We start from the raw sequence: 26,107 nt of genomic DNA, 5'->3' as shown, positions 1-26,107 counted from the left end.
TTGAAACAGAAATAATAAAGTAAAATTCTTAATGCAGAATTCTGTTATACTAAGGATGGCATTCCACAATTAAATTATTTTACCACCCCTTCGAAAGGTCCTACCCACAATGAAAACCATAATAAAGTTAAGGTCCTACTATAATAAAATTGCCCAATAAACTGCAAAAGTAACTAAAAAGCAAAATAATATTTCAGCCCAGAAAACATGTTTATGTAAAATCTGGTAAACTGACCACTAGCCTACTCTCAGTTAATGTGTAATTTTTTCCCACCTATTATACATGTCACATACATACATACAAAACACGTTCCTATATCATCAAAAATGTATTTCTTTTGGGAATCCTAGCTTCTCCCAGTCCATAAATAACCCACAACCCTTAGCACTGTGTGTAATTAATTCTAGGAAGGCAACAAATAGATAGGAAGTAAATGGAGCATGACCCTATCTAACTACAGTATGTACAGGGACTTGTATGGGCTACCAACAGCACAGAAGGTTTTTCAAGTTTTTCTTACTATGAGTAAGAACTAAGGGACTTTCTGCACTGTTTCTTTTCCTCGTATGTTTGGGTAATAGCAACCCTTTTCTTGACATACACGGGTTAAAAAAGACGATATAGAAACTGCTTATGCAGCAACAAAATCCATTGCCTTACGTGAAAATAACATTACTAAGGTTACAAAGCCAGTCTGTAAGGGTATGTGGAATGTTCATTCATGTCAGATCAAGGACCTTTTCACTTCAAAGGGAATCATAAGTAACAGAGAGAGCAATAAACAAAACCCACAGCAAGCAATAACAGAGATTATAGTAAGGACTAAAGCTCTCCAGTCTCTAATTGATGGTCCATTAAGAAACTACAGGCATAGCTCTGGAGATCAGCAATCTGGACTTTGTAACAGAAGAAGGGGTAAAAAGATAAACTGGGTTATGGATACACAAGGAGGGCCTGTGGGACGATGCATAATTTATTAAGGAATGTTTAGGAGAAAGGCTAAAAGAGAGAAAAAGGGGGAATGGGGAGGAAAAAGGGGAGAATAGAGAGGATAAAGGCTAAAAGGGGCCAGTCACATGTAAGCAGCCACAAGTCAGACCAGTTATCTAACTGAACCCTGCCCCTGATCACCACAGTCCATCCCATTTTCTAATTAATCCTTTTAAACTATCTTTCCATGTAAATCTCATTCTCTGTCCCTTGTGTGAGTGCTGCAAATTCCAGATACCCTCCAATGCAGAAGCTAGAGCAAGTGAACTAAGAACCAGCCACTGGAGACACACCTTGGGTGACAGCAGCCTCCACGTCTGTGGTGCCAGCCACTGGACTGAGCGAGGGTCTCAGCACCAGAAACCGGGGGGGAACCGCATTTTTATTTTCTCCTAGTCTGATTTGTGTGTCTTTGTACATGTACAAAGCTTCAAGCTGGACTACTCAGTGAGTAGGAGGCTCAGGGTCTGGGCAGAGAGGCCAAGGCCAGGCTGATACCTGAAGGATCTGAGTGCTTGTGTGACGAGTGTGAAGGTGTGCATCTGTTGGAAGGAGCGTGTCAGGCTGGACTAGCTGAGGAGTGGGAGACCCAAAGAGCAGTTGAGAGGGCCCAGGATTCAGGCAGGGATATCAGACAGACTGAGTGCCCGTGCTGATATTTGAGGGATCTGCTAACGTGAGTATGCCTGTGCATCTAGAAAGCGAAGGCCTGTGTGTTTTCACTAGTGAGCTTTGGTCATAACAGGGCAGAGAAGATGATTGTCTGTACTTAGGTTTTATGTGAGGCTTGGCAGGGTTACACATGCGTGTTGTTAAAGACAGTGCCCTGACTGTGGCAGTCTGTCAGTCAGTCGTTGTTGTCTGCGTACACGTGTGTATGTGCACGTCTGTCTCCCTGGGATATGTGCTACGCCTCGCTACTGGCTGAACTTGGAAACATGAGAGCTGCAGTTGCATCCATCAGTGTGGGATGGAGGGACACCCAGGTCTCTAGGAGCACCAGGCTGGGCTCCAGCAGACAAGGAGCAGGAACCAAATCCCCAGGTCCTGGAGCCCACCAAAGGTAGCAGTCTTATAGCATCCCTTAGCATAGCCCCTCAAGTATCAGGAAACACAGGAATTACAGTTGTTTGCACAGTCCTAATTCTACCTGTTTTGGACTTGTGTTTTATGATACTGTCTTTAATTACACAGTTTCATTTTATTTTTTCATTTTCACTGTACGGGTTAGATGATGCTTACCTAATGAGCTGCTATATACCCTTTTTGTGCAGTTACGAGGCCTCACTTACTGCACAGCATTCAAACCTCAATCTGAGGATGAGGTGGTTAATTTCCTGCGGGGTCTGGCAATAGGGTACCTAGGTGCTCACATTCAAGTGATACTTTCTTCATTCTCCAGCTGTGGGACTGAGGCTCACAGCAGCTCAGTGAAAAACCACAGCTACAATTCAGTGCTTATGTGTTAGCAAGTCAGGAACTTTAAAACAGGGAATATGCTATTAGTTTCCTGTGTGCGAGGTCTGGTTTAGATATCTCTCCTAGCAGATACAAACCTAACTCAAGTTCTCTAGGGCTGCAAACACCTGACTGAGCCATAACACCATTTTTTCTGCACCTGCTATCCTTTGGCATGAGCCTTCTTTTTTTTTTTTTCAACTAACAAGAATGAGGTATGGTTGTATATATGAGTATCACTAAAACACTGCATTGCAATAGGATATACCAGGCAATATAATAAAAATTCAAAACAAAAGACATGCAATATTTATACACTACTTGCCAGTAATATATCTCCAAGCACATGTTGGCAGAGATAAATATGTTGCCCCCATCGTACTGATGAGGAAACTAACACACTGTGACATGAAACGGCTTCTCCTGTATCACCTATCAGGTGAATGACTCAGCTGAGAGAAGAGTCCTTCGCTTACAAAGCACTTTTTTTCAGGATTCAAAATCATTTTACAACTATGCCATGGATATTATTTATTATATCATCTACACAAAGTTAAACGCAGGTGCAGAAGGACTGCACAGTAGTCAGTAAGAGAGCCCAGTTCTGTAGTTCTGCAGTCAGTGAAGCCCACAAAATTGTAACACAATTGAATTGTTCTGAAAATGCCATTAAAGTTCCTGTATAATTCCGAAGAGTACCTACATGATGTAGGTGTAGAAATTTATCGACTTCCATAATTTATCAGTTTATTCAGCAAAAATACAGTCCCCAGATGCATTTTTGCTTCAATTTAATAAATATAAAAATACATATAAAAATACAATATTTCTATGTTTCAGGTAGACAGATATATATTACACATAAACAAGAAAAGTCAAGATATAAAACTTCCAGAAAGGAACTATCAATTAATACACATAAAAATTACTATACCTCTTAAACAAAATACTTGATACAAACTTAATCATTTTAGGTAAGGCCCATATCCCAAAGTGAAATATACATACTCATCCAGCTGAATATTCAGGCCATACAGCATATATATAATTCTTGACCAAGAACAAAAATCATATGTAGTTATACCCTCTTTATTGTCTTCTGGAGTTAGTAACAATGAAAAATATTAAATTACCTGAAGGTGTAGAACGTATATTGACACTGTTCTTCCTGAATAATTGCTACTTGGTTAAGAGCTTGTATATTAAATTTTAACCCTGCACATATGGACACAGGCAAGGCTTTATTTCCTGTTCCTCACAGGAAGGATATCTGTAATCCAGTAGTGAAACAGAGTAATGACTGTCTTGGTATGATCTGAAACAAAGAAAAAATGTTTATCCTGAAATATCTCAATAACATTTTTGAACGTTAAAGAAAAACAGTTATGTGAACATCTGTTTCCATTTGATATCAGCATTTCTATAAAAACAACACAGACGTTGGAGCTTGAAGGCTAATATATATGAATTCCTAAACAGGTGCATTTTCTTGTAAGAGGTCAGTTATTTGTATGAGATACAATTTTGGTTCTTTATTTTTGAATGCTGCATTTATTATGGTTCATTAATTCAGAAAAAATTATTTAAATGATATGATCCTATGCGTAAGGCTAAAAGAGTCCAATCTTCTCCATTTCTTTCTTTCTGGAGTGTAATTTCACACATTATTATTTACATTACAGTAGCACCTAGCAGTTGCGGTTGAGAATAAGTCTTCTTGTATTAAATCACGTCTAGACAGCTGTATTAAAGCCCCCACATCGCAGTCTTAATTCAAGGTTTATCTATTTAACTTTGTTTATTTTTAATGATAGGAATTTCTATGGTACTTATCACATAATATCACATTTAAGATGATTCTATAATGTTATGCTAATATAACTTTCACGTTTAATTTCCTTTTCTTTGAATGCTCATTTAAAAAAAAAAAAAAGTTAAATTTAATCATTTTAGGGCTTCTGTGTATCCGTATTGGTGCACAGTAATTCTATTACTTCTGGTTTGTGAAATGTAGCCCCCCCCCCCCCCCAAAGGAGACATATATAAAGGACAAATCTCCAAAAAATTACAGTTAAAAGAAGCTTCTAGCTCATTGGTGAGTGATAATTTCCTAGGCAACACGGGAAGAGTATATTTGAGACCTGATACTAACCAACAAAGGGAAAATGTTAGTAGATAATGGAATGAAGATGAGTAGAAACCGAATGAGTTCATAAATTAGGAGCTAATGACATATTTTTTAAAATTAGGTGATCACCTATGCTTTAATAATTCATGTGAAATGAGAATTAAGTAGCCCTCATTTCAAAGCTATCGTTTCCAACCAGCAAATGGGCATTAATTCCAGGTACAGCTCTTTGCTTTTGCCCACTGCAGTGTGCAGGATCATGAAGGCATCTGGCCACCCGGTTTCTGACAGACCAGCAAAGCTCCCATCACTAGAAATGTGTGTCTGTTAGACTTGATAAGCTTTCTGTTCCCTGCATTTAGAGAAGACTGTAGGTGGAGCTATGTGTTTTTCATCAAGGACTACAAAATAAATGGAAATAGCAATAGGACATTGTTCCTTGTTTAAAACCTGAGAACAACAAAACTTTAGCTAACCATTTGCAAACAAAATTTGTTGACCATCATCAATTTTGCATGATCACTGAAGTTAAGCACAAGGTAACTATTCAGATGCTCTGCAGTCTCCCATTTAACAGGTGATGTCTAGACAGATCAACCAGTATCTCTTAATCATAGAGATTCTTGTTCTTTTCAAGTATGTTTTTTCTCTTGGATGAAGGGCTAAAGATAGTACATAACTGTTGATCATCTCTCTGTTTCAACCTCTTTAGCAATTTACTCTTCCTGAAGAAGTTTTCCAACCCACCACCAACCTTCTTATACCTTTCTTTGACATGGCAAATAGTGAGATCTAAGAGCTGAAGATAAAACAGAAACTTTTATTTTATTTCATTCTTGCTTTCTTCTTTTGGCTGAACCATGTTTCCAAATCTGGATAATGTGCTAGGACGTGTGAAGGAAGTTCCAAAGCATGCTCTTGATGCAGCGGTTTTACAACTTGCGGCCTTCTGAAGACCTCGGGCAGTCCATAGCCTTACTCTAAAGCAGTGAAAAGTACTCTGAAAAGTAACTCAGAAAAGCAAGGCTGCCACCAGTAGGCATTACCTTGCTAAACGGAATTTGGTAGAACCAGTGGAAAAAAAAAAAAGTTATATAATGGTATGTTTACTTTGTCGTTTACTAATTGAGAATGTTTATTTATATGAGAAAGACAGATACCTTCTCACAGTTTTTTCCTACTCTTTCTTTCCTTGAAGTAAATTCAAAACTGGACAAAACATAGCACCCATATTCCTTCTTTGATGCTGGCACCTTAAGTAGAATCATAGCTACAGAAAAAGGATTAACATACTGCTTCTTGAACTACAGGAAATAAAATAGGTTCATTTTGTAAAAATAATACACCCTGTGAAAATTAAGAAAAATTGTTTTCTTTTCATTATGTTAAGAAGGAAGAACCTTTCCTTCTAGGACATCATGTCCCAGTAAAAATAGTCAAAACCAGAAAAAAAGGCAAGAAAATCATACAATCTTAAAAAAAAAAAAGATTTCTATGATGTAGTGTACATTTTTATCTTCATAAACAGTCCTACTCTGCATTTCTATTAAAAGAACTTCAATTTGCTGAGACAACAAGTTTTTATAACTGACTATCACCTGCTCGCTGGGAATGAAATCTAAAATTTTAGAAACTGGGCAAGACGACCTATTATTGAGACAAAGATAGTAAAAATAAACGTATAATTAAAAGGCTAATTCAAGGTAAAATTTCATAGCATTATATTCTCATTCACTGAAATTCTTCTGTTACAAATAGAATGTATTGTTAAACTCTGCTGAGCTAAATTAATATCTAGCAGGTGTTCAATTATCCTTTAATAATTCATAACAATATATTTTCTTCTCACATTGTTGCACCTCATGAATATCAAATCAACTAAGTTACACCACTGTGAACCTGGCATGAGATTAGATTAGAGCCTGGAGTGACAACAGTTACTAGGAAAAAAATCAACAGGAAGAGTAAACAGTTTCAGGCTATACCAGCAGAAACATAAATGAATTTAAAAAAATCACTCAGAAAATTGTTTTCTGCTTTTTCAAGTGACAAAAACATCCACCTGAAAATCAGGGTAGTTGCATGGATTTGTTTCTAATTTGTTTCTGTTTTCTCTTCTCTCTTCAATTTGACATTTCTGGTATATAAAAGGAAACAGCAGCTTGCCTAAAGGCGGCAAAACCAACAGATTTCCTGCTGTATTCAGTAGAATTTGGATAAGGCCTGTAAGAAATATCATGACTGTGGTCACTTCAATGGCTCCACTTTGATTTAATCAATAGAAACTGAATTAGGTCATTTAATAAAGGGCCAATTACCACTACCACTATTATTGCTGAGTCCTGCATAGTTTGCAAATGTGTATTAAATCCAGTGGGACTATCTGATAAGAATTAAGATCATAGAATCTAGGCTTGAAATTGATGGCTGAATGCAAGAAGGATTTTGTTCCAAGCATACCTGCATACTTCGTATCTATCAGAATCTATAAAACTTTTTTACATCTTAAAGAATCCACATTTAACTCTACAAAAGTGTCCTTTTCAAAATTTATCAGCTATGAGCTCTGCAGGCAGGAATTATCTATTTATCTTTTCTGTATTATAACAAAACACAGCATACAGTAGGCTTCAATCTTGACTGTGATCTTTGGCCACTATCATGTTGTAAATTATTTAACGATGTTGTGAACAGCAGTCTCTTCTCTGAATGTTATTGCTAAGCATCTGATAGCTATGATCTTATTTACTCTGTTAGGACGCTACTACCATTTGAGTCATTACTTTTAAAAGAACTTAGAGGATGATCTGAAATGGTTGAGATTCTCTTGTGCCATAGCAAGTGCTCTCAACTCTGATTAAATTCCTTGGGAGGCAAGAAAATTCAGCACATCTTGTAGATTTGGCTGATGCCACCAACAAATGTACTAATGACAAGTATGAATGAGCATTTAAATAGCAACTGCTTCAAAAATGAATTATTATGGACCTTGTATGGGCTACATGCTCATCTCACAATCACTTGAGGAACTATTAACTGTCCAAGAAGAAATCTTACTAAAATTACAGGGGATATAATAGAGAACAAAAGGAACATGAGTTCAATCAGACTTGGGCCTCAGGGATGAAATGGTTTAGTAACATAGTATTTTTTCTTTTTATGAATGACATTATTATTTATTATAGAGACTTTGCTTTTTTACATAATCAACAGTGGTTTTAGCAACTTAAAACTGACATTTATATTTAAATAATAACAAATCAGTAAAGCAAAATTAGCAAGAAAAATCTGTATGTTGAAGAAGCCAGGTAGGTAACCAAAACGAAATGAAATAATGGGCTTTAATGATTCATATGCATGTAAAACACATCCTAAACTGGATGACTGAAAACTCCAAGATAAACATGTTAATTTCAATGATTTAAAAAGATTATAAAGACAGCATATTAAAATATGCTTTAAACATGACTAAATATTAAAATAATTCAGATTTAAAAAAAAAGTGTTTTAAGAACCTTAATCATCTTGTACTCCGCAGTCATTGAAGAAAATGAAGTTTCTGTACTTGTAATGCCCTGTTTCTTGTTTGGTTATTATTATTTTTTCTGTGGGAAATATGGTTTCAAATCTTGTATAAGCACATATTTACCACTATACAATTATTTACAGCTTCCCTATACAAAAACCTCTGACAAATCTGAATTTTAGTCCACACAAAAAAGAACATCAGTGAATGATCATGTCTGAACGGTACATACCAGGAGGCATCATGGAATGTTCTTGGAATTGTTTCAAAGCATCCTTCAGTCTGTCAATATCCTGTAGCAATACAAGGGATTTCAGCTGATGTAGACGGGTCACATCTGAGGAAGATATGTTGCGAGATTCAAGATGTTGTAAAAGTTCTTGGGTAGTTGTTGAATTTACAGCAGAATCCGTGCATTCTGATTTATCTGGAAAATGATGGGAAACCACATTAAAAACATTCAACAAGTACGGAGAATTTTCAAAAATAGTATCTTCCTTTTTAGTATAACTTACAATCAAACATCAGGTACTAAAAAGCAGTGTGTACAATTTTTCATTAATTATTTAAACAATAATAAGAGGGGAAAATAACAAATTCAAAAAGTAAAAAGGACAATAGAATTCATCATGACACAAATGCAAGAGGAACCTAAATTTGGTACGACGAAGAGACTGTACTGTAGACAAAAGACTTTCCTTCTTATACCGTACATATTACAAAAATGCACACCTGTGGAGGCAGGAAACAATTGTGTGGGACTACTGCAAAGCACTTCTGGAGGCATCCAATTACCTTGTTATGGTACTTTAATGTTTTTATTTAACAAGTGGATATTACAGCATGCGACACAGCAGAGAAGGACACACTTTGTTTCTACGGTGCTAAAGCATAAATTAATTCTCCCATTCTGGTAACAATGGAAAGTCTCTTTAACCAGACTCCCTTTTAAGTTATAATCTTATAATTTTATTTATTTATTTATTTATTTACCAGCAAACCAAGCGATAAGAATAGATTTTTCCTGATTCAGCTTTCTGACATAAGTACAAGAAGTATAATCCAATGTGACCACTTGAAAACCCTGCTAAAAGCAATGGCTTCCAATTTTGTCCAAAAAAAAAAAAAAGGGGGAGTGTTAAAGTCACTCAAGTAGAAAAGGCAAACAGCATGATGCCAGAGCTATATTTAAACTAGGATTTGCCTAACAAGAAAGTTAGTCACACAGATTTAAGGATGTGAGATCTTACCAGCAGATGGCCCAACCTTCTGATCTGCAGGTTTGACACCGGGGCTAGGCAGTCTGTCTACCACTGCTAAAACCTGAACTCGATGCCCTAGGAAGCCGGGCAGCTAAATATTTTTTGTTAACATTCTACATGTCACACAGCTGCGGACAACTGACCAGTTTTCTGTTCTGGACCATGTGTTAACAACAGAATGGTTAAATGAGTTTACAGTTTTACTCGGTTACTCCGGAGTTCCAATACTGCAAATGTAAAAAGCAGTGTAGTTTACATTTACTTAGCCATACGCTGAAGTAGTGAGATCCTTGTTTCTGGTGATGGAAGTACATTAGCCAGAAAGTAGGGTGGCTTTCAAATGCTAGACAGCGTATGAAGACCTGACACAGCGGAAATATTGTAACAGTAAGCATAGAAAATTCTGTATATAAATCTTAAGAAAAAAAATGAAAACTCTGATGTCACCCTAAGAGGGTTTTTAAAGTAATTCTGTAGTCTAGAGATGAATTTTATGGGAGTAGGGGCTGACAGCTCAGACTGAAGATGGACTCATACAGGTAGGTAAGCTGTTTAATCTTCATGTAGCTCCACAAAGACAGTCAAGGCCATGCACTTTGAAAATATTTTCACTGTTTTTTTTTCCAGTTTTACAAGGCAGTTATCATTTTAAAGCTGTGTTCTGAGCTGAACAACTAAAGAACACTGCATCTTGCCTTTAAGATAGAATATTTAATTCCAGATGATACCAACATAAGCTGGTATACGTACAGATAATTTTATCTGTTTTAATTATCATTAAAACATCATTATTTCTGGAAGGCATTATGACATAAGCACCATACAAACAGCTGTTTTGGAGGGCAACAGAAGAAACATATTTAGATACAACAATATGAATTTCCCTGATTTTAGTGTCCAGAATGAGTATTCAATAGGCCATTAGGGAAAATATCCATGTAATCCTATTTAAAGTGCTATGTAATGTGCATTGAACATTAGATGACATTCATCTCGTTCACAAGTACTTTATGCCAATACCCTTTCCCAATGCCAACAGTATCTTCCTCTTTCCTCTTGGATGCGGTCTGCCTAGATTTCATTATACATTACAAATAAATCTCCCCCTGGGAAGAAGAGCTTTTCAAAAAGTAGGTTGGTTCAGAGATAGCAAGCATGAAAGTAGTTTAGAATAGCAATTATTGCCCTCATTTGAAGCCTTTTGAAAGGAAGTAACCCTTCTGGATGTTTGCTTTCAGAGAAAAGAAGAATTTGGTCCATTTTAACCACTACACTTACCCAAGCACACTGGGATGTTTTAAAAATGAGAAAGGAATATTATGTGTGTTTTCAAAGACAGAGAAACAAAGAGATTAGGACCACAGTTTTCTACATTGATGTGGATGCTTTCATGTACACACCAGAACATGGGACAAATGCTAAGCATCTGCATCTCTTACGAATTCAAAAGATAATTCTCTGGTAGATTTGGCCCATTCTACAGAAATAAGAACCACACATCAATTTTCCTCAACGTGGTAATACTTACAAAAAAAAAAAAAAAAAGGAGAAAATGATACATACTGTCAGCAAAATAAATTTGTTGTGTTGCCTGCAAGAAATCCAGGATGCTATCTGCCTTTTCATCTATGTCTTTTAAGTCTGCTGCTCCTTCTCTGTTGTTTTTGTCAGGCTGATATGTAAAATCCACACCAGTATTTTTTGTTAGCAAGCCAGCTGCTCTCATTTTTTCTTTCTGTCGCTTCTTTTTCATTTTCCTCTTTTTGTTTTTGCTTATTTTGGGGCTGTCTATCTGCTGCAGCTGTAAATTATCTTGAACAAGAGTCTCTTGCATTCCGGATTCTGTTTGTTCTCCATGTAGATTATTAGAGTTTTGCAAACTGTTCTTTTGTTTCTTCCTTCGAATGCGTTTTCTCTTGGTTTGTCCTTGATACTCCTCTGCAGATTCAAAAAAGAAATGATAGTTGTAAATAAGAAGATCTGTAATAAGCATTTTGGAACTGCATACAATGAAATATTACTCGCTTCAAACTCTGGGACGTCTGAGTGGCTCTAACCTTACTTTTATGATTAGAATGCCTTTCAGTGCTACAATGTCAAAGCCAACTTTCGTGAATGCAGAGAGTAAGAAAAGTTCTTTTCCCTTCTGCTTTCAAAAAAGACTGTACTGTCCTTTGTGCTATATACTTTACATCACATTTACTTTCTTAAGGCAGATACTGTGGTTCTACACAGAGAGTGAGGTCAAAAGGATTACCAAGGCAAAAACCAATATGGGCACGCTGGGGGACATGGGACGAGGAGCTCCCCCAGGAGGTCCACACAACCAGTTGGTAGACTTGACCAAGAAGGCAAGAATGCAAGTAATTCACAACAAAAGACTGATGCATCCTTCCATGGTAGTACCATGCCTTAAAACACCAGTCATCTATTTCTGACTCTTCTTCTTTCTCCTCCTTAAACATCATTTTCCTTTGGGATACCTTCCTGCTAGCTCAGCTTTGGCCATCAGCTTTACAGGTAAAGCACGCAGGGCACCAGTGACCTTGGCAAGTAATCTCTGATCTCTTTAGCAGCCTGTCTTGGTTCTGCCATTCCCTTGCTACATTCTCATTTCCTTACGAGCTAATTCTTCAAAAGGCTCAAATGTCAAGGGAAGGAAGTCCCTCTTGCTCTCCAAGACAGCTTTCATGTTTCTCTGTTCAGATCTTATCACCGTGCACAAAGCCAGAACTCTGAAGTCATCTCTGACCCTGAACTGACTTGCTCCCACACACACTCTCCTGTGAATGTAAGCCTTCCTGGCACTAGCAAGGGAAGGCTGCCAGAATCCATCTTGCCTTTGACTGCACTGCTGCTGAAATCTGTATTTATGCCTATAATAATTTCCTGTCTAATTAACTGAAATCCCCTCTTCCATGGTCTAACAAAATCCTCACACATTTAATCATGGAGCCCTGAAAGCCAGTGTTCCTCCAATGCCTTGCTGCAGAAAGTTCAGCCATTTATCCTTCCCTCAACCTGCATGTTTCTAAATTCCTCGCAATGTGCTGAGCCCAGTGGGCTTTTTCACCTGGTTTTATGCCATTCTCTCGGGGTCAAGGATCTTTTCCTGCCCAACGCCGGAGTCATGCAGCAGACACCTGTAGCCCATTTCCTGTTCCCAAATGCTCTGCAGTGTCCTGAACTGCCGCTGACATCCTCGGCGTGCTTGGCTTCCTCATCACTCCTCCCCCTCCAGTCTTTGCCTCTATTTTCTCCGGAGTCGGAGGCCCTCTCTTTCATTTCTGTTTCTTTTTCTGTCTTGAACTCTGTCAGCTCTGAGCCACTTTCTCTCTTTAAATATCGCTACAAGACTTTTAGTTCTTTAGCTGACAGATGACTCACCGCAAAGCAATTTTCCATACTTTCTATGAAGAAGGCTGTGTAAAAATAAATCCGCTGTATTGTAATTGAACACCACGGCGTGTTAATGACACACCAAACGTCACCTTGTACCCACAGCGTGGAATGTTTTGCACGCATGGTATTTGAGCTAAATATCTTTATACATGATTTTGGGCATATGGGATGTGGGAAAGATAACGGCTGTGCAGTCCTGTAGGAATGAAATATCAGAACCGAAGGCAGATATGAATGGTGAAAGATGGTATAAACAAAACATCAATGTTTCATCTTAAGATCTCCTTTGGAATTGCATGGGAGTATTTTGGTTACAATAGGTGAATTCCACTATGAACACAGACAAGGTGTTCCTCCTTAAAATCTCTCAGCCCTCCGTGAACCTGAACACGCTGTCTGCTAACACAGCTACTCTAATTCGTGCTCTCAGCAAAGTGGCCCAACATGCTTTTTAAGCATCGAAGACCCAGTAAATCACAGCAAAACTATGGCACGTTGTGCAGTCAAGCACCCTCTCTTGGTTTTAAACCACTTAAAAAAAATGGTATCCAAGGGAGAAGAGGGCTTAAGGTAATTGAAGTTTTGAGTCAAATCCAGAAGTTTCCTTATCCACGGTAGCTCAGGACAGCAGAAGGTCTCAGAGGGGGTGAAGCCGTCAAAATGCAGAATGAATGTAGTCTTCCCAAATACATGTTATTAAGATAAATGTCTGATTGAAAGGAAATCAGAACTGTGCTGAGCTTCCTCCAAGACAGGAGACAAATCAAACCCAAGACATTACCTAGTTCTCTTTAGGAGTTAACCTGGCAGTCCTCTAGCAGGTTGTTTTTGACATTCTTTCCCCTATATATCCCTTATATTTCCCATATATCATAACGTCTCTTCAGTAAGGCTGAAATTTTGCCTCGATTATTCCACGGTTCTCCCTGTTGGACAGTGAGTAGATTTCAGCCTCAACTACTGCCCCATGTGTGGGAACTACTAGTGATTTGGCATCAGGAACAGATACAATTAGATGCTGATAAATGCAAAGCAATGCACAGAAAAGGGATTAATTTGGACAACTCACTGCTACGGTCAGAGTGACCTGTTATCAATGCAGGAAAAGCAAAACAAAACCCAGACCTCCTCTCCATAGACTTGGTGTCACTATGAAAACATTCGTTCAGTGAGTATCAGTGATCAAATCAGCAAACACCTTGTTTGCATACCAAAGAAACAGTGTGGAAAATAACAGGAACAATATTACAAAGCTATTATATAAATCTGTTGTACTCTTCAGGCTTGTCACGCTTTATTTCGTAGCATAGTCCCGGCATAAGATGTTGGCAGAAGAGAACATGACTCTCACAGAAGTTATCAGAGACATGCACAAAAGTTATTTATTATTTGACTTGAAACAAAGATTAATAAAATGGGCTCTATTTCTGCCTCCTCATGCACAAAGAAGGTGACATCTAATTAATCTGAGCAGTTTCACAAGCAAATAGAAAAAAGTAAACACTTAAATTCTGAACAGTACAATTAACTTATTGAATTCACATGTGCGTGGTAAGCACAGAAGCCAAGAGCTTAATGGGATTCACGAAATGGTTGTTTGTACAGGCAGCAAGGTTGTAACAGCTATGCTAACACATAAATAAGAGTTGTAGAAGAAATATAAACCACAATGTTTAAGTCACAGCCCTCAGAGTGACGTTAAATGAAATGTTCAGTGGGAGTCACCTCCTATAACTTGAGCTGCCCGAAAAGTAAATACTTTGTGCGTACTTAGACCTATGCTCCTGCTAACAAACCGAGAGGCTGGAAGCTTTATCCCTGGAGGTGTTCAAGGCCAGGCTGGATGGGGCTTTGGGCAGCCTGGTCTGGTGGGAGGTGTCCCTGCCCATGGCAGGGGGTTTGGAAATAGGTGATCTTCAAGGTCCCTTCCAACCCAACCCTTTCTATGACTCCATGATTCTATGAAGCTTCCCAAAGCAATCTGCCTCATCCTAAACCACCTGAGATGAAAATGCACCCTAAAGGTCTGCATCTCTCTCTCTCCCTCCCTCTCTTAATTACAGACGAAATGTAGACAGGGAATTTGGACTGGTTGTTTTCAACAACTGAGAAGAATTAGTCTCTTTTACAAAAATTAACAATATGGAAGAATATGCTTCTTAACAAAACCCTGCTTTTTTTTTTTTTAATTTTTTGCTAATGAAAAAAATCACCGTTTTATGCACAAACCCTTTTGACTGATTCTCTACATTTCAAAGCAGTAGGGAGGGCCCGATAAAATTTCAGGAGGTATGACTTCGGCTGCAATAATTTTTCCCATGGACTGCAGAGGCTTGCTCTGTCAAAGAAGCATAACTGTAACAACTACACGGCATGTATACTACACAAGCAATCTTAATAACACCTTGATTAGATACTTCAGTAACACTGACAGAAACATCAGCTTCTGGACCAGGCAAACCGTAACCACAACTGTATCGTCAGCTTGTCCTAAATCCACAAGAGCTAATGATTTGTTTTCTCTCTCTGATCCTTAACAGCCTGTCACCTCTCTCCGAAGACCCATCTCTGCTCAACAGGTGGCTTAATTTATCACATAATCTCATTACCTAGAAGCAATTGTCTTTAACCTGTTTAGCCTGGACTTGGTGCCCTCAGTCAGACTGAGCAGAGTAGCTTCCAACCAAAATGGTCGCGAACATTTTCTAGCCATGGTCATCACAATGGGACAAGCATTTCGTTCAGCCTCAGTAAGAACACCCTCTTCAGGAACTGCTAAGATTTGAAAATACTTGTTTGCTTTTTTGTTCTGCTTTATTATTTTTAGCCTTCCCTGATGCAGTTTACCATGAGGCTGCAGTCACACTAATGTGCCTGACAGGATGCTGTGGAAGTGGCCATCGGTAGCCCGAAAAATGAAGGTTAGCAGCAAAAGAAAAAGTCATCTACTAACAACTTATCTCGTCTGGTGTGAAGCATTAAAAACTCTTCTCCATGCAAACTGCATGTCACTTTAACAGAAAAGAGGCACAGCTCCATCAGTAAACAGACTTGAAACAAAGACTTAGTTTATAAAAACTGCTTACTGAATTTTGATAATGAAAAGTCAGCACATCCAGTTTACATCTTAAAAAAAAAGAATATTAAAAATCATGATTTACATTAGGACTTTGAGTATGCTGACTTTATTTATTAACTTCTTTTATATTAGTGAGGTATACCATGTAATTCATCAGGTCAGGCAGGGAGACACAGAGATTAAATGCCCTAAGGTGAGCAAACTGCCTCTGCTGGCTCTATCTCCCACTGAGACTAACCATTAGTACGGGGACATTGCCGGCAGCTACATGATTGAAAAGAGCTTCCTCAAGTTCAGATGTGTTCTTTCAGTTCCTTCAGACAATGGCAGATGGAAACATTCAGGGAAAGAATCATGTAAGCCAACGAAAAATGGGAGACTATTTGCTTAGGGGTCTGCGAGTCTAAGGTATGCAAAGTCCCACATCATGCCAAACTGCAGTGTTTGGCTTTGAGTATCTGAGAATACACTGATGATGCTAAGGATTTTTAAGAATCAAATCCCTAAAAATATTATTAGAACATTCTTACGTTCCTTTAGAACGGCCCAGCAACCCCGACAGCCAAAAAAAGAAAAAAAAAAAGATAAAGTAGTCTGAGGAAAAGACAGTCAAAGAACATCCTCTGAGCTCCTCTGCAACGTGCTCATCATAACTCAAGTATGGCAGCTGGCTCTCCCGCTCAAGGACCAACTCCCGCAGAATGCTTTCCGGACGTTGTGCATGGTAATTTTGTTCTTTTGCTGAGATGAAACAGGATGTTTCTCTCTCCTTATTTTTCATCCAGTTTAAACTTTTCTCCCTGATATAGTAATGGATTTTCCACGGTGTACCAAGCAGCCGATGCAGAAGAATTTCATTTTGGTTTATGATTTTGCAAGAGAGAAAAAGTGTCATTTTTAGTGCAAATTAAAATACCAGCAGGCTGTAATTTGACCGAGACAGAAAACCTGTGGCTAACAAACGCAACAAAATGTAATGGTTCATTATAATAAAAGCAATATTGAAAAGATTTCAGGAGCACAGGACTTCACGTTAATATTTTCAGTCTCTTTTGTGTTATTTTGGAAATCATTTCAACCTATCATTCGAGATCTGAAACCCCTCCACTTCTAATGGTTTTAGTTAGCTTCAACCCTTTTGATGTTGGAGAAAACTGCAAAAGACTGGAAGCTGTTCATTAAAGGGACTGTCTTTTGTTTGTTCTTTCATACTGCTCTATGTTCTTAAACTCACAAATGAAGGGTTTTTATGAAAATGGGTAAATGCTGCATATACACTGCCAACAAGAGTGCTGCCTTTCTGATTTAAAGCAAATCCAACCAACAGTGATGACAACAGTACGTAAAGGCAGATACCACATTGTCTGCAGTGGGTTTGTATCCTAAATGTTTACCTGGCTCTATACACAGATGAATTTCTCTTATTCATAAGCTGTACTGAACTCCTGCCATTAGAGGTCACAACAACCTACTTGCTACTGTAACCTGTATCACTCAGTGGCCATACACAGCATTCAAGATAAGGTAAACATCATATTATACAGTGGTGTAATGATGTTCATTGTTTAGTACTTTTTACCCTAGTAATTCTTATCATTTTATTTATATTTTACTGCTACTGCATTTTGAAATGTTGTTTTCACAGAGTAATTTATCATACTGCGAAAACTTACTCTTGCTTGGCAACAGCCAGCTGAGAGCCCATCATATTAGAGGGGAATTTGGTTGTTTTTTCCTAACTGTATCACATGACAATTATCTGAAATGAGCTTCACCTGCCATTTTTGACAAGTCACTCAATCTGAGATGACACTGCAACAAGCTCTCGTCTTCAGTACGGTTAACAGCTGTGCTTCATTGGGAAACCTTCCGACTTCACCCTTCTCTCTTTTTACCTGACCAGTAATTGAATGCAAGCCTCCAGTTGTGACCTCCCTCTATTTTGAGAAGTGCTACTTTCTATTTCTGTGAATACCTACTCCGAGACTTTACCTTTTACATTATTTCTTAAAAATCTTTGGTGATGAGCTTTATCAAAAACTTCGTGGAAATTTAAGGAAAGCACATCAGCTGTAGTACCACCCTTATCCACATATTTCCTGGTTCTTCAAAGAATTCCTGGATGTTTACAGATTTCCTTTTTGGAAAATTCATGTTATTTGTCCCATGTAGCTTATAGTTCTTTGGACATCCACGAATCTTATTTGCTATTGTAATTTGTGCTGAACTGCCTAAGGCTAACGTGAGGATTACAAACTTGCAGATCCCTGGACTACACAAGAACCATTTTTAAAAACTGGCATCACGCTGTCCAGCCTCAAAGTCTCTGATAACAAGGCAACCTTAAGCATGGGGTTATGTGTTACTGTCAGTACTTCGAGCAGTTTTTTCCCTAAAATTCTTTTAGAATTCTTAGGTGAATCAAGTCTGGTACTGGTAATTTTATCATATCATTTGCTTTGTTCCATGATTACAAAATCACTTTCACATATCCTTTGGGAAATCCCAATAAGGAATGGTCCAGCATTGGATTCTCCAGTTTCTTCTGCAGATAACACAGACACAAAGAATTTATTTAAGTTCTCTGAAACAGGTATCTCTAAGAATTACTTCTACACCATGACCATTGGCTCAACCAACTCTCGCAGGCAGCTTGGTCCTGATGCATCAGAAGTAAGACTTACTAATTTTGATTCTTTGCACATTTTCTCAAACCTCCCGTAGCCCACCCTACTGTGTTTTTACATTTAAATCTGTTTAAAATGTCATTTGGGTATGAATTCAGCTTTTTAAACGGACACCCGATTGTTTCTCACAACTTCTTTTACTCTGTTGTCTAGCTGTGCTGTCTTCCTTTTGCTTTTTCTCAAGCCTTTCAAAACAGGTGGTTGGTGCTGGCCTCGTATTTCACATATGGTGTCCTCAAGTAGCTCCCTCACCACCTGGTGCTTCCTTTGCTCAGCTGACATCTCTTAGGTTCTTCTTAGTAAGAATCTTTATTTCTGTGTGCATCACAGAGAAGTGGATCATAACTGTTGTGGTTTTGTTGTTGCTGTTTCAGTAGGATGTTGAGCCTCATTACATTACAGCTGCTGTTGCAATGTGCCTCTTCTGAACCCCAGAACCCATCTCCACTCAGGACAAAGTCCAGGGTCGTATTTCCTCTTACAGGCCCTCTAACCAATGGCTCAAGTATTAACAGCATCTTAAAACAGACTGCACAACATCCTGATTTGTGACAGTCACATAACCTGCACAGGGAGAAACTAAAGACCCCGTCATTACTCCGTATCTGCTGCTCCTCTGATCTTCCAGCACACAGCAATGTGTATTCACCATCCCAGCTGGATACACGATGAAACAGACTCTGAGCTTGCTTTGCTTTTTGACATGTACACTCAGTACACAAACACATTGATCTAAGGCGTCCAGGAGATATTTGAAATGGTTCCAATGAATAAATTAATATTGACAATATGTTTCAGGCCTCCTGTCATTTTATGCAAAATGTGCTTTACGGAGGCCTTAATAAGTTTTCCTAAATAACAACCTAGCTGTTACAGTTCAGTGACATAATTTTTAAATAAAAGCAAATATTTTGACCTGTTAATGATCCTTCTCATTATTGTTATTATTATTTCTGATTTCAGGCTCCCTGTCTTCATCCATTTTGGTTTTCTTGGGGTGATGTGCAAACAACCTGAGCCAGTCATCTTTGAAGGGAGGCATCACACAGCATTTCCTACATGGGATCACCTCAGTGGTGATCGCCAAGAACACTGAGAATGATTGTGTTGACTCAGTGAGAAACTCTCTGAGAAATTCAGTGAGAAAAATAGAGAACGAAGCAGATTCACAGCCATGAACGAAGAACAGATTCAATGACAACCAGTAACTCTTTTGAAGGCTACCAAATCAGAAATGCTCAAGTATCCTAAAGCTGCCTACAGTGTTTTTACAGTTTAGCAGCTGCAAAGACTAATTGCTTCTAAATACAGAAATCTTCTTAGTCTTTGGCTGATAAGATTACGTTTTTGTATTTGAACAGACAGCATCACCATGAACTGGAGGGGGAGATTTGTAACATTTATATTAAAAATGGGAGACATTTTAAACATTTGATGTTGCATGTACACTAAAAAACTTGTTATTTCATCTAACTTTGCAGGCAACAACTTTACATTCAAATAATTTTCTTTAAAATCTTTTTTTTTTTTCCCCAGATCTAGTTTCCAATGAATGCATAGTTTAAAGAATCCAAACCTCTCCTTTTGCTCAGAATAATATCAGAAATGATAAGAACAGCTGCAAGCTTAAAATCCTGATCAGCATTTAAAATGTTCTTTCCAAACGTACCAGCTAAAATGTGCAAGAAGTTATTTACACTACAGGACCATAGACTATTAAATGATAAGCAACCTAATGGAAAACTGACACTTAGTTTTCCCTTGTGATACAACACCATCAAAGAGCAGATCTAAACTGCAATCTAACAGTACATGGATACTGAAAGAGCGAAATGAAGACACTCAGCAACAAAACCCAGACCCAATTTATCAACTTCATATCAAAGTAATCAAATATTTATACGTGGTAACTTCTTAATACAATTATTGCAGTATTTTACAACATTTCTTAACTTTCTATATAGCATGCAATAACCAATCACATTTAACATCACATATGAAAGACATGCCACAACTACAATTTATCACATGCTTCTCTAAGTGAATCATATTTCAGAATACATTGGAAAAGGGAAGTCTGAAAGAATGTAAATCTTCCCTGTGTTTCATTTTGCATTATTTCCTTTATCCATTTGTCTTTGGATACTAACTCCAGTTTTAATTAAATTTCATGCCAAAGTGTCTAAGCAGGTTTGTAAAAACAGGGATGCTTTAGAGTCTGGGTTCAGCTTATTTTTATCAATCACTCTGTAAATCACACTGTAGTGCTAGTTCCCTTTTAACTTAACAGTTGAAAACATTCATGTAAATCATTTCTTAATGATGAAGTGTTCTATGTTAAGCTAATCGTATACATAAATATGCGAACAGGTATGCTGTGATAATGAGAAATACCACAGGGAAGATCCTGAATAGTTATGCAAACCAGTAATCTGCCAGGCTGCGATAGTCAGGAATCTGGTGCCACAGTCTTTCCAGTGCAGTGGGTTGTTCTTGGTTGCAAGCTGCAGGGGGGTTCTCACCTGGCCAGAGCTCTGAGGTCTGACTGCTCATTCCTTTTTTCCACAAGGAGCACTCTTAAAATACTGAAATGGTTTTTATACAGGAAAGCTAGGTTGTACTAGAACAGGCACTAGGACAGGTGACTTTCTGGGGGTGAAAACTCAAAACAAGGCAAATCAAAACTAAACAATCTGTAAACACATCTCCATCTTTGCAAACCAGTCCTCTTTACTCAGGCTTGCTCTCAGTCCAGCACATTGGTGACTTCCAGAGCTGCAGAAAAGTCTACACAATCTCCTTCGGATCTTGAGGAGAAGTCCCTCTACCATTTCTGAAGCCTGGGTACCTGCTGTTCTTAACTGAAGTCTGGTCTCTGCTGTATACAGGCTTATTCCTTGGCCACCATCATCTCTCGGAGACCTATCTGCCCTTTACTCTCTATGGAGTTAAACTCTTTCAGCAAATGTCTCCTCATCAACTAAGGACTCTATCTGGGCTTCTCTCCTAGACAGCTACAGTGTTTCAAAGAATTAAATATGATACTATACTGTGATTACTCCTAACAAATTACTAAAAAAAAAAAAAAGTGGTACCACCCTCTACATAAATGTTTAAGAAGCGACTGGAGTAATTTTGATGTTTGTATTTGGTTTATGTGGCAATGGTTTGGTAGCAGGGGGCTGCAGGGGTGGTCTCTGTGAGCAGAGCCCAGCAGCTGCCCCATGTCAGATCAGAGCCAGCTCCAGCCGGCTCCAAAAGGGACCCGCTGCTGGCCAGAGCCGAGCCAGGGAGAGGCATTGGTTGTGCCTCTGGAAGAGCAGATTGAAGAACGGGGAAAAATAACTGGTGTGCAACAGCATCTGGGAGAGAGGAGTGGGAACGTGAGAGAAGCAGCCCTGCAGCCACCAGGGTCAATGCAGCAGGAGGGCAGGAGGTGCTCCAGGCACGCAGCAGAAGTTCCCCTGCGGCCTGTGGAGAGGCCCCTGGTGGAGCAGGCTGTCCCCCTGCAGCCCATGGGTCCCACACGGAGCAGATCTCCACGCTGCAGCCCGTGGAGGAGCCCCCGGTGGAGCAGGTGGATGTGGCCTGGAGGAGGCTGCGGCCCATGGAGAGCCCCCGCAGGAGCAGGCCCCGGGCCGGAGCTGCAGCCCGTGGAGAGGAGCCCACGCAGGAGCAGGGGGTCTGGGGGGAGCTGCCGCCCGTGGGGGACCCGTGCTGGAGCAGTTTGCTCCTGGGGGATGGACCCCGTGGTACGGAGCCGTGTGGGAGCAGTTCTTGAAGAGCTGCTGCCTGTGGGCAGCCCCCGCAGGCTCAGATCGGAAGGACGGCATCCCGTGGGAGGGACCCCGCGTGGAGCGTTAAGGACTGGCCGCAGCCCCCATTGCCAATTCCCCTGTGCAGCTCTGGGGGAGGAGATGGAAGAGAGGTAGAAGGATGGGGGCAAGGTGTTTTTAGTTTGCTTTTAGTATCTCATTGCTCTAGCCTGCTAGTGGTAGGCAATAAATTACCTTAGTCTCCCTATTCTGAGTCTGTTTTGCCCATGACAATAATTGGTGAGTGATCTCCCTGTCCTTATCTCAGCCCCTGAGCCCTTTCCATTGTACTTGTTCCCTGTGGGGAGCAAATATGAGGGGGAGTGAAGAAGCAGCTGTGGTGAAGATGAGCTGCCCAGCAGGGTAAAGCCCCAACAGTGTTCTCTCCACAACAGATCATACATTACGCATACTCTTTTCTCCTAGAGATTGATCCCCATCTACATTTGCTCTGTGTTACTAGATCTCCTACTTCTAGGCATAGCAAAACATTACTGGGATAACATGGATCAGTCAGTCTACCATTTCCAAGATTCCTTATGCTGCTTCCTATAAATGAAGCACCTAAAATGGCAATGTGAGCACATTGACCTGTCTTTCCAGCATAGTAATACGCCAAGTTCTTTTTAGTTCCCATTTAATTTGGTGAAAACCAAGTTGTTCAGCATCTCACTGAAGGATAGTATCCTTCTTTGAAAATGAGAGACTTTCTTACTGCTTTTCAGTTGTATGACATGATCTGTGAAATAACCCTGCTACGATAAAGGAATATTCGTTCACCTGCCTACACTTCACATTATATTTCATACAAATCTTAAAATCTTTCACCTGCCTGCAGAACACATTTTTTTTTCCATCATATATTGCATCCTCAGTACAGAATAGTGGTGATGCTATTGCTTTCTTTGCTTTACTTGGTGTATTGCCTGGTACCTTTACAAACTGAAAATTAATTTTTTTCTTTTCTACCTCATAGAACTTCAGGTATCAATAGTGATATATCATAGACTACACATAATACGGTACAGACATGCATAATTTTTCTTTCCCTTTGATATATCTACACATGTACTTAGATGCCTATTACTAACTGACTATCTCACATGCTTTAGTGCACTGCCTGATGTATGCTACTAATAATGCCTCTGGGAGGAAGGCAAATTCCCTTGCCATAAAAAGCCATCACTTCAGAAGAAGAATAAAAATGTTCTCCCAAAGAGAACTTATTCTTATGCAAGCACCTAACTTTAACCTATATGCTGGCTTTTGGGAAGGAGCTTCTCTCTAAATGAAATACCCAGGAGCAGGTAAGAAAACTGAGACAGAAAGAGAGGGGAATAAACCTAGGTCTAACAAGTCCTTCTCTAGAATCACCTTAGTGACTCTTCCTTTCTACATTTTCCACAATCTAGACAAGATTCAGGCAAAAAGATGACAACACAGGACATTTAGTAGCCCTAAGAGTTTATTGTAATACTGTGTCGCTGAATAAAGCCTGGGACACATTAACTATGTTCCCATGTCTCTAAAATCCCTGAACCTCTAGGCAGGGGCTGGAGGAGCAAAGTCCCTCCCACTGTAAGTAAAGAGCAGGTTTGAGACCACCTGATGAAACTCAACAGGTACAAGTCCATGGGGCTCAATGACATGCATGGCATTTCCCATGGCCCTGAGAAACTGGCTGATGGAGTTGCCAAGTCTCTCTCAGAGACTTTGGAGAAGAACTCACTGAGTACAGCCCTGCAGAGAAGGACTTGGGGTTCTGGTGGACAAAAAGCTCGACATAAGCCAGCAGTGCATGATTGCAGCCCAGAAGGCCAACTGTAACCTGGGCTGCATCAAGAGAGAAGTGGCCAGCAGGTGGAGGGAGGGGATTGTCCCCCTCTGCTCTGCCCTTGTGAGGTCCCACCTGGAGTGCTGCGTCCTGGTCTGGGGCCCCCAGCACAAGAAGGATGTGGGGCTGTTAGAGCGGGTCCAGAGGAGGGCCACAGAGATGATGAGAGGGCTGGAGCACCTCTCCTATGAAGAAAGGCTGAGAGAGCTGGGGGTGTTCAGCCTGGAGAAGGCTGCGGGGAGACCTCATTGCCGCTTTTCAATACTTAAAGGGGGCTTACAGAAAAAGATAGAGAGCAACTTTTTGCTTGGGCACATAATGACAGGACAAGGGGGGGATGGTTTTAAACTGAAAGAAGGGAGATTTAGATTAAAGGAAAGGGGGAAATTCTTCAGAGGGTGGTGAGGCACTGGAATTTACTTGATAGATTTTTCCTGAAGAGATACAATTACATTATCAGGCTATAGCCCAGAAGCTTAAACTTTAACATGTGCACATAAATAAAAACACCCTCAAAAACCCCACTTCCATCCTCCTCGTCTGGTTCTGCCTAAAAATAATTTGATTTGTGGTGCAAAACTGTTTTTCTTTACGTTTGCAATTTGACACACCATTCTTTCCAGTTGTAGAGACTTTCCAGCTGTAAACATTTCTTTCCAGAGTGGAAAATATCCCGCATCCCACTTCCAAAGTGGGTATCTCAGCACCATTCCCATAGTGAGATACTCAGAACTTTGTCAAAAACTTTGTCTCAACTTGAGTAAGGGACTCAGTTTTCAATAAAGCAGCTCTTCTGAAGTAGTGACAATGGTACAAAATCACATTATTTGGCAAAGTATTTCTTCCGCATTGGATTTCTGCTATACTTTAATTCAAACCTTTTCAAAAGCTGAAAACAAACAATATAGCATTTTTCCATAATAAAGATTTTGCTTCTAGTCTGTCTCATCTCACTTATACTTGTTTTCAAAAGGGTATTCAGGCTCACTACATTAACGCTGCAGAAATTGCTTCGACCAATACTTAGGGTAGCCAAGTCATAACTGATTTTCCCCCAAGATAAGTAGTATGCCACAGAAAGTTTTCTAACACTAAAAAATGTATTTTATATTCAGAGCTCCATGACGCATCCCACACAGAGTTCTGTTTAAACTTGAAACAATGTAAAAATGATTTCTTCGTTTTATTTGTACAGAACAAAAAGAAGTCTGTTTATAGGCTCCAGTTACAAAAAATCTTCCCCTACATCATTAAGCCAGGTGGCATAAAGTGAAGGTGCTGGATCGAGATGCAAGGAAAATAGGTCTGAGAACGTTTTTTTTTTTTTTTAGTTTAAACAGTAACAGCTTCCTGAATGTTAATTAACAAGTGCAAGTCCGGTGGAAAAAAAAAAGTCATTGAAAATGCAAATGTTTTCCTGGAGTCAAAGAGTATAGCTTCATTTGGCCTTTTCTTTTGAACTTTCAGAACACAAACACTTTTGCAGCTGATTAGTCAATGCAGGCTGGCTAACCTGGTATCAGGAATTTAAAATGATCTGCGTGCCTCTGGAATAATTACATACCTTACATGATTGCTACTGTTCCTATCTATACAAAATATCCGAGTCTTTTACACTCTGCTACTATTACTCTTGTATCACAGGATAGATGAGATTAAAATTGCTTTCTCAACAATTATACTTTTTGCATAGAATTTCTGGGTGGTTGTGTACTTTATAAAAGTACCCCCTTTTCTAAATAAATTAATGGGCTATGTTCTACACAGGTCCTAAATACACAGGTTTTTAGGCACAACTCGGCTCAGTTTCAATTCTTTCCAAAGGACAGCTAAACGAGTTGCAAAATGAAACCAGATCGTGTTAAGGATCATCAGTCCTGTTCACTGATGAACAGCAACAAGCAGGATGGGAACTCAAAATAATT

General features: G+C 39.3%; 1 protein-coding gene across 2 annotated transcripts in view; it reads right to left on the bottom strand.

The window, feature by feature from the left end:
• Positions 1-26,107, bottom strand: part of ERICH1 (glutamate rich 1) — a 98,843-nt gene that overhangs the window by 24,446 nt on the left and 48,290 nt on the right. Inside the window, exons 4-6 of one of the 2 annotated variants that reach the window (XR_013949497.1) lie at positions 10,929-11,303; positions 8,336-8,530; positions 3,583-3,764 (exon numbers count right to left, since the gene is read on the bottom strand). Coding sequence is in view for 1 of the 2 variants with exons in the window: in XM_080587759.1 (XP_080443885.1) it covers positions 3,691-3,764; positions 8,336-8,530; positions 10,929-11,303 (644 nt within the window). In the remaining variant the exon portion in view is untranslated. Of the gene's footprint in view, positions 1-3,170; positions 3,765-8,335; positions 8,531-10,928; positions 11,304-26,107 lie in introns of those variants that run through there. The other variant, XM_080587759.1, reaches the window with a different exon arrangement.

Source organism: Anser brachyrhynchus (assembly GCF_964034855.1).
Source record: "Anser brachyrhynchus genome assembly, chromosome: 3".
NCBI lineage: Eukaryota > Metazoa > Chordata > Aves > Anseriformes > Anatidae > Anser > Anser brachyrhynchus.
Note: the sequence above shows the minus strand (reverse complement) of the source record. Positions and strands in the feature narration are given on the sequence as shown.